Source organism: Balaenoptera acutorostrata, chromosome 13 (genome assembly GCF_949987535.1).
Source record: "Balaenoptera acutorostrata chromosome 13, mBalAcu1.1, whole genome shotgun sequence".
In the NCBI taxonomy this organism is placed as follows: domain Eukaryota; kingdom Metazoa; phylum Chordata; class Mammalia; order Artiodactyla; family Balaenopteridae; genus Balaenoptera; species Balaenoptera acutorostrata.
The window spans coordinates 4,851,196-4,869,983 of record NC_080076.1 but is presented as its reverse complement, the minus strand read 5'-3'; the positions used below and the strand labels follow the sequence as shown (position 1 = coordinate 4,869,983).

General features: G+C 42.3%; 1 protein-coding gene across 1 annotated transcript in view; it reads right to left on the bottom strand.

Moving 5' to 3' along the window:
* Window positions 1-359: 359 nt before the first annotated feature.
* FBXO15 (F-box protein 15) overlaps window positions 360-18,788 on the bottom strand; it is a 42,527-nt gene continuing 24,098 nt past the window's right edge. Inside the window, exons 9-10 of the mRNA XM_057527404.1 lie at window positions 2,400-2,524; window positions 360-925 (exon numbers count right to left, since the gene is read on the bottom strand). Of these exons, the coding sequence (XP_057383387.1) occupies window positions 656-925; window positions 2,400-2,524 (395 nt within the window). The 3' untranslated portion in view covers window positions 360-655. The remainder of the gene's footprint in view (window positions 926-2,399; window positions 2,525-18,788) is intronic.

The window sequence follows — 18,788 nt, the reverse complement described above, 5'->3', positions numbered from 1 at the left end:
TTTCTGCAGAGGGCATGTCCTTCCCTCCCTGTCCCCCTGATGCAGAGCTGGGTGTCTGAACTGCACGTGCATCACGCTTCGCTCTTCTAAGGGATAACAACTTCCTCTGATGACTACAGATGCATCTTTCCTGGTGAAGCAGGTCATCTGTCTATTTTACTTTGCTTTATTGCACACTAACGTGGCTGCTAAATGCCATGAATGTAGCACTTTCTAATTTTAATGAATTCCATGAAGTTCATATTTAAATATATTTATTTGGGGTTCTCACCAATAAAGAAAAAATCCTACGTATACAACACACGCACGCATGCACACGTGCACACACACACCCTCAAGAGAAAACCGATCCATTTTCAGTCTGATCCGTTTTCTTGTTTTTTTAAAGTGTAAGTGCAGAAGAGAAGCAAATACCTTTTTGCTTTTTATCTTACACAAATTTCCACTGTGATGTGCTATTTTCACGTTTTTAAAATTTAACTTAATCTTCTAACCTTAACTTTAAAATGACTCAGAGATCATGATTTCTAGTGTGAAATAAGAGGACATCGAACAGACTACTGCTTTATTTTAACTTCCAACAAACACCAAGAACAAACCCAGTTAGTCCAAAATAAACAAACAGCAACAATAATTTGCCACCTACTGCTAATGCTCAGTACTTGGTCCCAAACCAGTGGTTTATCTTTGCCACCGGCAGGTAGAGCGCCAGGCTGACGATAAAGTACTCTCCCGTCTCCTCGATCCACACCAGCTCCAAGTGCACCCTTCCCTCCGCGTCTGCGTAGTCCACACGGTACGTCTCCCCCAAGAAAGTAGGGCCGTCAGAGGGCCCAGGAGAGGGTCTCATGCACACCGGGGAACTGAAACACCAGAAGGGTTTCCCATATTCTTCCAAAAGAGTTACGTCCATTATAGAGCAACTCTACAAAATAAACACAGATGTTCATAAGTGTAAGCATAAACCGGCCAATTAGACCTGACTTAGTAAATGTAGACGGAGCCTCGCCATGAAGGAGTAAGTGAAAGAGGAGGGAGAAGAGGAAAGAGGACAAAATTACAGGAAGAGGGAACAGCATGTGACGAGCATGTGACAGTCCTCGGCACGGGGCGGGAGGGGGGGGGAAGGGGGGGGAAGGGAGGTGGGGAGGGCGGCCAGGTCAGCTCCAGCCATCACTGAACTGCTGCGCCCGCGTGCAGCAACCGGTACCAGCAAACGCAGAGACTGCCTTTCTAATGGTCAGAGCTGGGATAAAGCTTTGTTTCCTGTACAATTACAACGCTTCCCTTCCCGCTCCCCAGTGGGAACTGAAATATCTGCTTCTCGATTACCAAGGAACACAAAACAAATTGTATTATTTTTATATTATGCTGACCCTTTAAGTCTGCCATGTTGATATTTTGCCTTTCTTGGTCCTCAAGGTCCATTGTGACTTCAACATTTTAGCACGTGTTTTTGTAAGACTCATCTAAATCCATTTTAAAAAGTCAGGTCTGTGCTCTTGAAGACATGAAATAATATTCCTTTGTATGTGATAAATCTTTACCAAGGTTTAAACATCTGCTCACAAATAAACAGAATAAAACATCTCATTGTAACAAATAGCAAGTGGATCAAGAGAGAATCCTTAATGATACTGAAGTGCTGCTTTTCACGCTCAACAACAACGCTGCTCTTGGCCTCAGTCATCACCCCTAGTCATTGTCACAAGGCATCCATGCTCGTAGGCAGAATTCAGCCAGCTTAACTGGGGCCCTCTGCATCCACAGCAGATCCATCCTGTGGAAATCCTGTTCATCCCACAACATACAGATGGAGAGGAGTGAGAACCAGGGCACCCACGGGCACAGGGATCACAGGAGAAGCGAGACTGGGTGAGAACCCCCCTCCTCCCCGCCGCCAATCCTCCCTCCCCTCCATGTGGCTGGTTTGTGATAGAGGTAAAAATTGATTTAACTGTTCAAGGAAAAATCTGTATGCTGGAACTTATAACTGCAATAAACTTTAAATTGGTGTCCTAAGATGTAATTAAGAAGTAATTAAGATGTTTTTGAGTAAATGCTACTTGCCTGGTCCAACCTACGGCTCCACTCTTTCTCCACAAAACAAACAGCCAGAAGGACTTTGAGGGAACAGAGGGGTGCAATCAACACTGCTCAGCAACGTGCTGCGTGCCACCTACCCGCCAACTCCACCACGCTCAGTGGAAAACGAAAGGCACTCAATACGCGTTGGATAAATCAATCAACTGATTGCCACTGGCTAAGAGGATGTGCACAAATCTTCAGACACCAGAACAATAAATCTAGGACTTTCAAAGCAGCATCAAACATATACATCAACAGACACATTTGTTATACAGAAACCAGGTACTTTAAGAAAAAAACAAACAAATTACCTTTATACAGCCATCAAAAATATTAGTTTTCCAAGAAAGGCCAACTTTTCCAATAAGAGGTAGGTGTTCTGTGCTATTTTTAAAACTTATCACACTGAGCTTCATATATTCATTTTCAATGTATCCTGAAAAGATCAAAGATTTTTAAAATTACTATATGCCAACCAATGCAGGACAACAAGTCAAGACCCCTCAGATCTGCTGCTCTATAAAGGAAGCCTCGTAGAGCTAAGTGCTGGGTCCAGGGGTGGAAGGAGACCCTGACACAGCTGACTCAGGCGTCTGGCTGAGGTGAGGGCACTACTATATCCACCTGCATTCCTGAGACAGAGAAATGAGCTTGTCTCAATGGTGAGACGGGGAGAGGCCTGGGGTGCACAGGACAGCACCCTGTCACCGATGGGGAGACTGCTACGAGGCAAGGGTTCCACTGATTTGATTAAACAAACCGCTAGGAAAATGAGAAACCAGAGCTGTGAAACTTAAGAAAACAGAGGCCAGAAACTGCACAGGAAAAGGGCATTAGATGTGAGGGAGGGGAGAGACGTCCAGAGGAAGGAAGGGTGAGAGCCAGTGAAGGTGGAAAGCGGTCAGGGAAGGAGCCCAGCACACGTCTTCGCAGGAGCGTATGAACAAGCAGAAATCCCACCACGTGCTGACCAGGAGCTGAGACCAGAGCCCTGCCCTCCCTGGACCAACGCAGAGCTGCCCGGGAGCAGCCTCGCCACCCAGGGCTGTCACGGCCCAGGTGCACGCACGCCCGGGGGCCTGCAGGACGGCTGAGCCTCGTGCGCCCACTTTAACCCATCCTGCAAAGGGGAGCATCACCCGTGACGATGTCACAGGCCTTCACTCGCACGCAAGCTTTCTTCAGAGGCGGCACCTGATCAAGGGTGAGATGTGAGTCACGGGCAGAGCAGAGAAAGGAGAGCAGAGAAAGGCACATGCTCTCTGACCCCATGGCTGCTTATCTCACGGGACAAAATAAAACCAAAACCAAGCTGTCCTGGGAGCCAGAGCCCCATTCTAGAAACTCTAGACAGTGTTCTCACGGAAGTGCAGCCAAAAGATCAGGACCAGGACATTAGCTCTGAGCGGGAGTCCCATTAGGCAGCGCCGCAGCTCCAGCCCTGGAGGGCCTGTTAGCCCGTCTGGTCCAAGGACAGAGGCTGCCCAGTTTCCCTCCCCTGCTGCTGAGTGCTCAGCAAGAACCGTGCAGCTTGTCAAGCGAGGCCTCGGAGGAGGCGAAGCAATGACATCCCAAACAGCAGATGTGGCTCTGCTCTGCCCTTTGTCACCACACAGCCACGTGCAGGACTGCTGGCTTGTCCTCAAGACATGGCAGAAAGTGGAGCCCAAGGTACAACAGCCAATAACAGCTCAACGGCAATTGTCTGAGTTGATAAACATGAAATCTGTAGGAAGCGAGGACTCTTGCTACTCTGTTATCACCAGACAACCTCCCTGTAGGAAAGCTAGAACACTGTGGTATCTTAAAAGATCAGAGCTCTTCCTACTGACCCTGTGTAACTGCTTGCTTTCTAAGACAGAACAAGGTGAAGCTCTCTGTACATGTAAGCAATCTGCACACAGAATGCATATGTGAAGGTGAATGCAAATAAAATAGGTCATGTTTTTGAGTATTTACTGTACACCAAGCATATGTTACATACTTTGTGTACAGCAGCTTAAAAGAATACCTTAGAATAGTACTATTAATTAGACACTGCAATTCTCTGAGCTCACAGGTGAGAAAGCTACGCGCCGAGAGGTGAGCAGTGCCTTGCCCGAGGCCACGCGGTGGTCAGCAGCAGAAACGTGACCCAGACCTGTTCTGCGTCTGGAGTCCATGTTACAACAGATTAAAACAGATATGAACGTGGGGACACACGATCACCTATTGGTTTCAATACTAGCTGAGAATGTATAACGTAGATCTAGATTCTCATGGAGTTTTGTTTTCATTTTACTGCCAATAGAGAAAAATCTATAAATGCACAGACAGATGCGCTGGGGAACTGTTTATGGCTCCCAAAACTGTTGCTGATTTGTCCATGCTCACTACCTCCCGTTGCCAGCCCTCCTGTAACCAGGTCGTGAGTGGCCTGGCTCCTTCTCTGAGACGCGCCCCTGCTCGCCTGGGTCAGAGTGAGCCGTGGGAGAGGGTAGAGAAGGGAAAACGCCTCTGACAGACGCAGGGGCAGAGGCCCAAGTCCTCGCGGAGCGGGCGCGGGCAGCACTCTGGGGTCGACTACTAGGTATGACAGGGCGATGTTTTCACAAGAGAAGCCACAGTGTGTCACACGTATACAAACGCAGAGTCTAGCTCTTCCAGAGAGACTATGAACTACCATATCCTTATACATTCCTGTGCTGCTTAAACCATTCAGAATAAATTCTGTTGTTGGAGACTCTAACTTTAACCTACCAATACGTAAGGCCATCCCCAAAACGCAGAGAAATACAATGCAAGGCTCACCACTATTGGCTTCCCGTGATATGCATGCAGAAGCACGGACTTCAGAGTCGTAAGGAACTCGTTCCAAACCTGCCCAGGCATTTGCTAGAGGTATGACCATGGTTAAGGTCCAAGCCAAGCAAAATGAGACACAAATAGAGAGTACTTTATAAAGCTTTGTGATTAATGGAACAAGTAGTAAACATTAACATTACAGGGTGAATTGTTATAAATGCCAGACTAAGGTTGCTAAGCACTTTAACGTATTATCTCAACCATAATACTCCATTTAAAGAGCCAAGCCCACTGCCAAGCAGAAAGATGTACCATGTTCATGGAATGCAAGACTCAATACCGTTAAGACATCTGTTTACCCAAATTGATATACAGACTTAATACAATCCCAATCATAATCCCAGCAGGCATTTAATAAATAATTTACAAATAAATCATAAGATGTGACAAGCTGATTCACATGGAAATGCTAAAGACCTAAAATAGCCACACAATCTTGAAAAAACGAAAAACAATTGACTTCAAGACTTACTATAGAGCTAAAGCAATCAAGACAGTGTGGTATTACTATAAAGATACACAAATAATAGATCAACAATATAGAACAGATAGGTCCAGAAACAGACCAACACTTTTACAAGCAACTGATTTTCGATGAAGACATCAAAATAATTCAATGAGAAAAGAAAGCCTTTTCACAAATGGTGCAATAACAACTTGCTATTCATATGGGAAAATAAAATGAACCTCAACCCTTACCTCATACTTCACACAAAAATTAATTAGGGATGGATCACAGACCTAAATGTAAAAGCTAAAACCATAATCCAGCTGGAAGAAAGAATATCTCCATAACCTGGAGTAGGAAAAGTTTTTAAGACAGAAAAAAGAAAATAATACCATAAAACAAGAAAATAATAAATCAGATATCATCAAAGTGAGAAACTTCTGATCACTAAAAGACACCACTAAGAAAATGAATAAGCAAGCCATAGACTGGGAAAAAATATTTTCAAAACATGTATCTGACAAAAGACTATTATCCAGAATATATAAAGAGCTTCTACGATTGAGAAATAAAGAAACAAATACTGATTTAAAAAAAAAAAAAAAACACCACAAAAGGATTAAAGACACTTCAAAAAAAGATATGCAAATGAATAATAAGTACGTGAAAAAGTGCTCAGCACTATTGGCCACTAGGGAGAAACTACTACTACCATACACCAGATGAGCTAAAATTTAAAAGACTAATAACATCAATGGTTGCCCAGGATACAGAGCAACCAGAACACTCATACACAAATGATAGAGTGTAAAATGGTACAACAACTCTAAAAAAAGAAGTTTGGCAATTTCTAATACATAAAAATGTCTTATACATTAAAAAAAAAAAAAAAGACTGGCAACTTTTAATCCATAATTAAACCTGCCCTAATTCGACTTCCCAGTCCTAGGTATTTAGCCAAGAGAAATGAAAACATATGCTCACAAAAAAGACTTGTACAAGAAATCTATAGCAGCTTTATTCATAACAGCCCAAAACAAAAAACAACCCAAATTCCCTCTCTATCAACAGGAAAACTGGTGAGCAAATTCTGGTATACTCATTCAATGGAATACCGCTCATCAATAGCAGGAATGACTATCAACCTTGCATCAGTATAGATGCATCCCAAGGACATTATGCTGAATGAAAGAATCTGGACACAAAAGAGTACATATGGTATGATCCCATTTATATGAAGTCCTAGAACTAGCAAAACTAATCTAATGTGGAAAAAATAAGAAAAATGTGTATGGGAGTTTTTGGACTATTCTTGTAATTTTTTCTAAGTTGGAAAGTATATCAGAAAGTTACAGAAAAAGCAGCGCTCAATAAAGGTTAGTTGTTAGCTGTATCAACCTTCCTCCGAAGGCCCCTCTGCTTTTTTTGCACTGGCCCCTCTTTTCCTATCCAACCTATAACTCTGGGCATGGCCCACCTGCCTCCTCAGATCTTCCTCATCCCCCACTGCTTTAGGGAGTTCATCAGTCACCCCTGTGGCTGACAGCACCTTTCTACCTACATTAATCTCTTCCTTTTCTAAACCCCTGTACACTTTAACATTTAAATATATTGGACTGCTAGATCTGTTTCCTGAAATAATCTACCATCTTTGGGAATAAAGGTCATGTCTTCTGTGGCATATTAATGGCACTACTAATAACATTTCTCATTTCTCAGCTTTGATTAGAGTTCATTTTTTGCATCATAAATAGAACACAGATAAAGTGGGAAGTAAAGAAAGTGGGGAGGAGAGACTGGTGACTGAATTTTCCTGAAGCAAAGAGAAAGAAGAGGGAAGGGGGTTCAGTTAGATTAGAACTGCCTGAGGCAAGGACAACAGAGCACAGGTTAACTAAACAGATAAGCTGAACAAGACAGAACCCTCGATCACCATCTGGAGACCAACTCAGGGACACAAATAAATGGAACGGCCATCAGGAGGCAACTCTCAGGTGTCTCTAAGTCTTGGATAGAGAGGTAGGAAGACCCTATAAACCTAAAAATAGTTGCCACAGAGCATTAACAATTTACAGCAGAGATCTGATGCTAAAAAGTAATAATCAGTAACAAGATGGTATAATCATTAGACTCTAATGATCAAATAGAACTGGCACTAATTCTTAGGGAGAGAAAATCTTTAGTATCCCGCCATTCCCTGTTGGTTGTCTAATGTAAATCTGCCCTGGCATATACATGGCTTTTCTATTTCTCTCAGCTAATTATTTTCAGATACCTCTGTTATTTTCCAAACCCCTCATATACGTAAAATGTAAATAGTTAAATACAATCATAGATCAGGTCCCTGAGCACGAGGAGGATGAGAGCTCCCTCTTCTGCTTCCGTTTCGTATGTAGGTCGCAAAAGGGAAATGAACTGGAGCTGTACTGGTGAGAGACTGGAAAAACAGAACTTCCAAATCTTTAGGACAATTTCCGTCCTCGGTTCCGGCTTGGACCCAAACAATGTCTGTCTTGGAGGATGTGACGACAGCAATAAAATCTCCAATAATCTTCTGAGAAGCGGGGGCAGTGGGGGGGGGGGGTCTCTACTTCTTTCATGTTAAGTAGGACTCCCACAGGCTACATTTTCTGGTGGTGTCGTTCCTGATATTGTTGACAATTAACTTTATTTTAAAGAGAATAAATTGTGTATTTAGACTCTTTAAAACTTCACTGTTCATTAATCCAATGGTGTTTGAAAATAGTTTTTTCTATTGCTGTATTCGAAGGTTCAGACTGGTATTTTCACAAGACTTGGTTCAATTTTCCTGCCTTTGGCTCAATTTTCTATCAGTCCAGTCCATCTGAGTATAATTATTTTTTCCTAGACTAGTCCTTCCAAAGACGTGTAAGGGGAAAGTATGCGGATGCTTGTTTTGGGTCCTCCGACACCTGCTCTGCTTCTCTCGCTAAGAACAGTCCAGAGTCCTCTGAGGAGCACAGCCAGGTCGGTGCCCATGCTTCAGATGCGAGGACCCAGGCTCGGTCAGGGAGCCCTATCCATCTGGCCACTAACCGAGTCGGGGGCGGTTCATGACCCGACCAGAGCCAGGGAGATGCTCTGAGACTCTTGGGCAGGCTGTGGGTGGAGCTCGGCAGCAAGACCTCGGCCTTGGATGTGGGATCTAGAGCGTGTTAGAGCTGCCCTGGGAGGAGGAAGTCCAACTCAGAACCCAGCGAAGCAAGAGTCGTGGGAATGGGAGCGAGAAGGAGGGACAGAAGACTGCTGGACACGTCCAGTCCCACTGACACGCAACAAGCCCACCCGGCAAACGGCACTGGGAAGGAGACCTACCCCTGGGTTTTTCAACATGAATCCTTCTTGCTAAACCAGCTTTAGGTTAGGTTTTCTAGGTAGAAAATTAGGTTCTAGGTAGCTTTCAAACAAAAAATAATTTTCCCATCTATACAGAAGTGGTTTTTTCTTTTAAAATAATTTTCGAATCAGAAAACATGAATACATTTATAAGTGGAAGAGGAGTTGATGGAAAACTGGTTTGAAATAATGAAGAGATAAGAGACCAAGGGCTAAATAAAGGTGCCAGAACAGGCAGGAGCAGATATATTTAGGAATGGAAATCCTTTGGAAAGGAAATCTTTTGGAAAGAGAATGAGACATCTTTTTCTCTGAAATAGGAAAAAAACAAGCCTACAAACAGACTGTGGTACCGTGAAGATGTGCTGGCAGATGAGGGAGAAAGAGCAGGAAGTACAGTCATTTTTCTTAGCACGGCGGGTAGCGAGCCTTGAGAACAAGGAAGATGAGTGCGACTGCATTTAAACAGCCTTTCTGTGAAATACAAGGCGGGACTAACAAGAGTTGATTAAAAGACTTCTGAGGAGCAACAAGGGATGAGTTGAAATCTGACAGCCCCAGCGGACATGCATTTGTGATTTCCTGCAAGGAACTGCCGGGCATTCATGAAGTTAGACTCTCAAACAGTCAAGAGTCCGGAAATGCAAAAGAAGAGGAAAAGGGCTCACATAAAGGCTCCTCCTCACAGGTCCTGTGTTACCGGCGGGGCTGGCTTCAGGGGCCACAACCTGTGTGGATACAAGGGACCCCTCCTGGTTTAATGTGCTGCTGTCAGCATTTTGAACTTAATAATTTTCTAACGAGGAGCCCCACGGTTTCATTTTGCACTGGGTCCCACAAATCATATGGCCTCTTCTGCTTCAGGGCAAGGACCACTGACTCCCTGTGAGCACTGACATAAAACGTATGGAGATCAGTGTTCTCCTGCTCTGTGAACAGAATCTGTAATGCTGATTTTTCATAATGAGTCACCAAAAGTACAAAACGGGAAAAAATGTACTAACAACTGCTGATGAAGATGCTCTAAAGAATTATCTGTTCTAATTTTTCTAGATAATCACCACCTAGAAAGTACTGTACTATTTCTAATGCCCTCCTGTTATCATAAATGCTTAGAGAGGATAATCTGACCTAGAAACACAGAAAGTAATTAGTATCAAGGAAGAGAGGGAACAAAAAAGTATCTATTTTTGGAATCACAAAAATAAAAATGGGATAACATGCTATATATGAAAAGTATCTTAAACAAACACTAAAAACTTTAAAAGTAGAATTTCTTAAAAGAGAAGTTATTTGGGCTAACCAGTGTCTGCTGCTCAAAAGTTGAACAACCCTACTTTTTTCATAGAATAAAAATTAGTTTCTCAGGTGCATAACTTCTTTCAAACCCCTCAATATTTTCTATTGTGTCTTACAGAGTAAGGCACTGAATATTTATCATTTAATCAGTACTTTAATGAAAAGCATATTGCAGAATCTCTATAGGAGACAGAACAAATCTAACAACAGATAATGGAAACATAATCTAAACATATTCCTTCACAATGGCAGCACAAAAATGAGTTGAGAAAGGTGAAGGACCTACATAAGAAAACATTTCTCCTAAGGGCAGAGAAGAAAACTTAAAGAAATGGATAGTCCAAAACCCTAAATAAAAACACATCAATTCCTTCCAAATTAATGTCCACATTCAATACAAATCTGATCAACATCCAAATAAGACATTTAACATCTGGCCAGGTGATTATTAATTATATCTAAAAGAATAAATGGATGGAAATAACTGAGAAATGCTGGATGAAAGTTCACTAGTAAGAAATGTTACATCGGGGGAGGGACACATTTTCATAATACAGCTCACAAGTAAAGCTTGAACTGCCTTCCTGCCTGGTGGAGATACAGGGAGAAGGGGTGCCAATCCTCAGCAGAGAGAAAGAGCCCGAAGCAGGAAGGGCACGGGAACCTGCAGGCTGTGTGTAATCTTTATGTTAATCAAAAGGAAGGGTGGGTTTAAAAAATGAAGAGAAATAATGTAAAGGAAACAAAGGTGAATATTCACCTGATCTTGGCAAGTGAGTACTTTCTACGTGAAAAAAATTTTGGAAGAAACAAGAAAGAAAGGACTGATTACATACCATTAAAAACTTTGGAAGGATCCAAAACAACATATACCAAATTAAAAGGCAAAAGACAAAATGGAGAAAACACCTGCAGCAAATATAACTCATATAAATCTTGTAAACATTTAAAACAATGGAACCAACCAAACACAAACAGATGGAAATTCAATCAGGAGAGAAATGTAAAAACAAGACAACACTAGCACATGGCCACCTCCTGGAAGCACTCCTTACTTCCTCTTATTTCCTCACTTTAGTCGTCGGGGAACCTTACGTGGAAGGTTCTCATGCTACTGCACCATCACACACTTGTGACAGGTACTCCGGAATCTGGATCCTATGAAGACGCCCCTGAAATAGTCTACCGGATAGCTGCTACAGTAGCCATAAACCTCTGCTACAGTCAACAGGCTTTTTTAAATAGTCAACCTAACATTCAACATTCGCAAATTTAAAACAATCAGATGTCATTTTCACCTCTCAAATCATCAAATATTTTTCAAATTAATGCTCATGATAATAATGCTATAATCATGAAAATGGAGACCTAAATGCCCAACAGAAGGACAATGGGTCAATAAATCCTGATAAAACCAAACAATGGGTTGTCACACAACTTTTCAAAATCTAATTTTTCCTATGACTACTACTTAGTGACATGGGGGAAAAGCAAGCACTGTTCACACAATGTGGTCCACAAATATAAATATAGCTACAGATTTGAAAATGGACCAAAATATAAACAAGAGCTGTCCTTGGGTGACTTTTATTTGCTTCTTTAGAAGTGTTCATATATTCAGAATTTTCAAATCCCATAATAAGAAAAAGACATTAGTTTTTACATGCATTTTTATAACAACTCAAATAAATGACAGAAGCAGCATACTTTGTTATTTAAAAATTCTTTCCCTTTGCTTCTTTACCATCACTCTCCCTCTCAATACTGATAAAAAGACTACAATCTGCTGTACTATGCAAAACCTTTTTCCTTCAGCTTCTGAAAATTGGTAATAATTAGCCTGATACAAAGATCAAAAAATATGCATTCTTTCATACTTTGCACTGCCGATCATGCTCTTTTTCAAGCTCTATTCACACTTCAAAGACACAACTGGACTGCTTCCTGTCTGCTCTTCCACTGGGCTGTACCCATTCTCATCCTGAGACCGTCTATTCTTAGAAAGGCCTGCCTGCCAGGCTGGCCCTTGGCTGGTGCCTGGGGATGGATTTCAGGAGTGTTCCCACCTCACCATCCCTCACTGACAAGAGTGGGTCACCTGCCTGAACAGTTTGTACCAACAATGTGGTTCCTGCTGAACATCTTTCCACCTGGGAGTCTGGAATTTGGGCGAGCCAGGCAGCAGGTGCCCACGTAACGAGCCCCCAAAAGAACCCTGGGTGCTGAGTCTCCAACACACTTCTCAGGTAGGCAGCATTTCGCAGGTGTCCTCACGACTCCTGTGTGACTGCACATCCTGGGAGGGGACCCTTGGATGCCTGCACCTCCTTCCCCTAGACTTCACCCCTTAAGGCTTTTCCCCTCCACTGACTTTGCTCTGTACCCTCTGGCTGTAATAAATCTTAGCCATTAATAAAACTATACCTTGAGACCTGTGAGTCCTCCCAGCGGATCACTGAACCTCCCAGCAGGTCCACTGGGTCTTGGGGACCCAATGCCAACAGTCTACCCACATTTGCAAAAGAACAGAAATCATAATGTGCACAGGAAAACCCACACTGCACTTGAAGAAGCTTACTTCAAGTTTCCATTTACAAATTATTTCGCTTATAAATCCAATTCAGGTAACAAAATATGTCTTCACTTAAACTTCCTTTTAGCTTAATTTTAGTGGCAATACCCAAAGAAGCAGGTAGCAAACATGGACAGGCTCAGGAATCATGAATCTTCCTTTGAAAAGAAAGGTAATACTGTTCCTTTTAAGAAAATTCTTAATGCAGCCATGACTCGTCAAAGTGACAGAACACATGAAAATACAAAGAGAAAACATCCCAGGTCCTTGGGGGAGGAATATGACAAAGTCCCAAGGAGAAGCCGTCAAATAAACCTTTCGGGAAAGAAGGAAGGACCTGGATTCTCTGCATTCGCCATCAGCAGCGCTGAGAGGTAGGACACCGTCTCCCTGGACAGCGTCTGACTGAGGAGAATAATGTCTAGAGCTCGAGCTCTGCATTAGCAAACTGGAGGACCAGGCAGAGCCGCCAGCACGGAGCTTGCTCTGACCCGAAAGGCAGACAAGGTGAACAGTACAGCAGGGCGTGGTGTCACCACATGGGAGCTGAGCCCACCAGAGAAGTGTGGGAATTCACAGCCCAGAGGCGTTGGCTGTGGCCTCACAGCGCTGGTCAAGTCAGGGTCCCAGGGTGCTCATCCCCCAAGGGTGAGCTCTGTGTCTCAGGGATCTCACTCCAGCTCCAAGAACTAACTAGGGTCTTCTGGTTTGATTTTAGTAACATGTATTGCAACTACAACAATAAAAATCCAAAGAACCTTGTAGCACAGTACATGAGACAGAGTTAATAAAATAGAACAGAGGGATATTTTATTCAGAGAAAATACTGTGACCAAGAGGTAGAGAGCATCAAATGGCCAGTACTCACTCTGAACGCTTCACTGGAGTTGCTCTGTATGAATATAAACATGGCGTGAATCCTTTGATTATCTGTATTCCCTGCATATGAACTGACTGCACACTCATTTCTAGAGATCTTTTTAGCCCGTGGTAGGCAAATTATTCTACACAATGCATTCTATACTAAAACTCTAAAGAAATATATACATTTCCTCTAAAGGATGAAGACATGCTCAGATTTATAGACATATCATGGTACAACTAATTAAAATAGCTACTAATTGCTGTTAAGTCCAATATTTATCAGAATACCTGACAAGAGAATCTGGAAATGCAAAAGATGTGCACGGTATCTTGGGCAGCTGCTGCTTCAATGATCCCATGCTTTCTCAGTCACTGTAGTTTTACTGTGTGTCTAACATTTGGTAAGACCAGTAGCCCTCTTATTATTTTCAAAATTTAATCAAGACCTGGATGGTGGTCACACAGTTGTTTGCTTTATGATAATTTGTTTTATGCATTTCTCCTTGTGTCGTTTCACAATACAAAACAAGTTTAACCACACAGGTGGCTTCAGAGTTATGGGTAATGGTCTACTTCTTACACTGTGTGGCAGGTACATGGTTTTTTTAACTGTTTAATTGTTTTTCTGTAGTCTAAACACATCGTACAGAGAAAAGATGACACTACCTCACACTTAAACATTTAAAACAAAACTTTTATCAACCATTCCATATTCATGTGTATTTCTAAATGGATTTTAGAGTCAACTTGGCAAGTTTCATAATAAATTCCCTTTGGGATTTTTTAATAGAACTGTAATGAATTTGTGGACTGAATTGGTACAGCCTCAAATGTTTTATTTAAAGATGGAATGCTGGAAGCGGTCCTACAAAATGACCAAACTCAGGCTCTGTTCATCAATTACATCATATTTAAAGTTGTACCTTTCCGCTCCTTCGAGGCCCCTCCTAACTGGGTCCGGCCCACTCCCCATTAACCCGTCTGAGCGCCACCACTAGTCGCTTTACGCCGGCCCCGGCCCCCCTCGGCCTGCCCCTCCTCAGAGCCCTCCGCGAGCCCCTGGAGCCTGCGACCTGGCCCAGCAGGCTTCTCTGCACCCGTCACGGAGGGCAGGCGACGCGCGTGAGACGGGCGCATCCGCCGCCAGCACGCCCCCTGCATCCCGCCAGCACCTGTCAGTGCACGCGCCAGACACACAGACGGGCCTGGTCCCCTCTCCTTCCTGCCACTCCCCGTAGGCTGCCCCCTCAGAGCCAGGCGAGGACGCTCCCAGCTCTAGGGACGTGACGACAGAACACTTATCCTTGACGGGGCACAGTGCTGTCACCCCCTCCTGCAATGGCATCGCTGGAATTTACTAAACATACCCCCTGGTACCACAAGAGAGTTTCTCAAAAACCATAGCAGGCGTTTGAGTCTGTACTTCGGTGAAATATGACAACTCTGATGGCAACGGCGCCCCCTGCTGACCCTCGTCGCAGAACTACATGCAGAGGAAGCACCTGAGTCTTGTGCGAAGTCTTAGGGTGAAAGTGTTCCTCACTGTGAAAACAACAGATGACGGTGAATTATTCCCATAGAAGTTTCCTGTCCTCCTTCACTTTACCTGGCCTCCTGTGTGTCCTAACAACCATCTCAGCTTCTCAGGGGTGTGTCAGCACTCCAGCAGAGAAGGGCCCCGCCTGACACCCGTACGATGGCAACACCTTGAAAAGACAGAGTCACACACACAAGAAGATCCACTCTAGAAGCACATCACTGCAAAGTACAGTGGAGAGGAGGCAGCGGCCAGGCTCGGGGGCAGATGGAGCTCCGCCGCGCACCAGCTGCTCGTGATTCAAGAACTGGCCTACGGTCCACTTCGGCCGCCCTGTTAACAACACGGGAGAGATCACAGTGCCCAGCCCACAGGCCTGCCGTGGAGGTTAATATAAATATGAAACGTTCAGCAAGCACCTCTGATGAGTGCGCATCCGTGTTCTCTGTCACCATCGTCCCGTCCTCATCATCATCACGGGCACAGCTTAGGCGTGAGGGACACACACAAAGCTTCATCAACATGATGCTGTATTTGCTGAGAACGAGGAGAGGGGGAATCCTCTCCTCTGAAGTCCTAGCACCCGCCTAAGACAGACCTCGACCCAACCCCTCGAGAACAGAGATCCTGTCAGGTAGGAAATGATGGAAGTGAAGGGCCCCTGAGGACGCAGGGCTGGAGCCCCGGAGAGCAAGAGAACAAGTTCTCTGCCAACACCAGCCCCAAGCACACGAGTCTGTGCCCTGGGTATAGACGGGGGCATGTCAGCAGTCCCCTCGACAGTGTATACCGGGAAAAGGGATAGATTTCATTCTCTATTTTAAATAACAGAATAAAGGTAAATGGGTTAAAGTACAAAGAAGATAATTTGGGCTCAGTGAAAGGCCGAATTTTCACACCTTCACAAAAGCGGGTGGGCTGTTTCCGGACAGAGCAAATTCAAGCCCAGGAGGGGTGATTCTCTAGATCACCTCACCAGTCCTTCCTAACTCTGAGAGTCCAAGATTCCGGGCATAAAGACCACTGAAGAAAAACAAGAAAACCTGAAAATTAAACAATCTAAGCAGTCAACTCAAAAAAGCTAGAAAAAGATCAAAATAAACCTAAAGAAAACAGATGATTTCTAGAAAATCATATAAATACTAAAACTGATTCAATTAAAAGTAGAAAGCCTGATTATAACGGAATCAGAAATAGATTTAAAACATAAAAAATAAAGGAAAACTGTACCCTGAGTTTAAATGGAAAACACTAAAAACCAAATAACTGAAACCAGTACCTTAAAAATAAGCATACATATGACAAGAGAAGCTTATCTTAGGGATTCTAGGATGTTAACCAATAGAAGATATATTAATGAAATTCACTATAATAGTGTAAAGGAGAAAAAAAAATCGTATCATCAATAGTTGCCCAAATGTATTTGATAACATTTAACAATTATTCCTGATTTTTTTCAAAAAATCCAACAAATCCAGGAATAGAAACTTCCTTAACTTGTAAGAACACATAACAAAAACCTAGAACAAACATACTTAGTGATAACGTATTTTATTAACTTAATTCCCCATTAAGTTGGTAATACCCTCATAAGAGGGGAATTTGTCAGTGTCCTTCAAAATTACATTTGCATTTACCCTTTGAACTAGCAACCCTATTTCTAAGAAAGTCTCCCAAAGACAAGCTGTCAAAACATGAAGCAATGTGTGAACAAGGCTATTCCTTTTATAGTCGCTATTCCACTGTCTGTAACAGCAAAGACTGGAAACCACGGAAAAAGACATTAACAAACTACCTACCTATGGATGTTTTAAAGAGAATGAAGAAGATCTGTATCTCATTCTAAAGACTACTCTCCAGGGCTTCCCTGGTGGCACAGTGGTTAAGAATCCGTCTGCCAATGCAGGGCACACGGGTTCGAGCCCTGGTCCGGAAAGATCCCACATGCCGTGGAGCAGCTAAGCCTGTGTGCCACAACTACTGAGCCTGCACTCTAGAGCCCACGAGCCACAACTACTGAAGCCTGCATGCCACAACTACTGAAACCCACATGCCTAGAGCCCGTGCTCCACAACAAGAGAAGCCAGTGCGATGAGAAGCCCGCGCACTGCAACAAAGAGTAACCCCTGCTCACTGCAACTAGAGAAAGCCCATGCACAGCAACGAAGACCCAACACAGCCAAAATAAATAAATAAATAAATAAAACAAACAAACCAACATGCCTATTAAAAAAATAAATAAATAGACTAATCTCCAGAATAAATTATTAATTGGGAAAAATGAAGGAACTTAAAAGGGAGCATAGTATGCCTCATTTAAAAAAAAATGGGAGAAATATGAATATATTGATATATAGCATTATGTATTCAAAAAGAAACATTTAAAGAACAAACCTTAGGCTAATATAAAGGGTTAACTTTGAAGGGAGGAAAAGAAGAGAAGTGAAGGGACAAGGGTAGAAGTAAATGTCTCTCAACTACATTGTTTTGTAACTTCAACTTTGGACCATATAAATGTTGTATGTAATTTTTAAATGTAAAAATAGAAGCAAAGCAATCCTGAAAAAATAAAAAATCAACTGAAACAAATCATTCTAATTGTATATCAAAGAGGTAGCATAACCACACACAGCAGAATTATTTTAGGTGACTTAACTTTTTCTAACATGACATATCTTAAACACATAAAGAACCACAAGGAAAATCTTAATTAAAATAACATTCAATAGGTTATTGATAATAATTTCAGTACTGTTTTTGAAATTATATATTTTGATGTTGTTCGGAACAAAGACTTTCAGCAAAAGAAAAGAAATATAAGTATATAATTAAAAAAGGTTAATTAAAAACCCCAAGATTTTTAATTTAAATGAATGCATGATTTATTTCTGCATATTATAAAATCTACAAACCTCGTAGCTCTGCCTACTGAAAACCTTAAAAGAAATGAAAACCCAAGAGCAATGTGCATCCCTAGGATCCAGATTATGGTCTCTAAATACCATAGTGTAGTGGGAACAAAAAGGAACCAGAGCTCCTAGGGAAAACGGCCAACTCCAGGTCTGGGTAGGAAACAGACAAAATGAGCTTGAGGTATCTTGTCCTGTTAGAACACAAGCAAGTTACCAAAGATGACCACACTCATATCAAAAGAACAGGAGCAGATGAGATGAGATGACAGCACAATCTGAACATCACAGTAACAATAAAAAGAATAATGACTTCAAGTGGACTAAAATACATAACCTCTATTTTTTTAATCCATGAATTCATAATAATACCTCCCCCCAAAAAAACTTACAAGTCATCTTTGAAGACTATTAGAGCATTGATCACTATGTTGTAAATTAATGAAGAATTAAGCATGTACCATGCCTTTCCTATATTAATTATATTTCATGGTAATTAAATAGTTGATAATAGAAAACCCTTCTTTATAAAAGAATGCTAATAATAGATGTAGAAGGAATGACAGAATTAGGGGATCATCATTTTACAATCTCTAATAAAATAATGGATATAAGTACCCATCATCTGGTAAACATTCATGGAGAAATTTACAGTAGAAGACGCAGGCTGAAAAATCCCTGAACCCACTGATCAATCTTAACCTATTTAATATTTAGACAAATTGCTTGAAAGACACAACATACCAAAGCTCACACAAGAAGAAATAGATAAGCTAAATAGCCATACATCTGTAAAAGAAATTGAAACTGTAGTTAAAAACCTTCTCACGAAGCAAGCTCCAGGCCTTGATGGCTTCACAGGTGAATTCC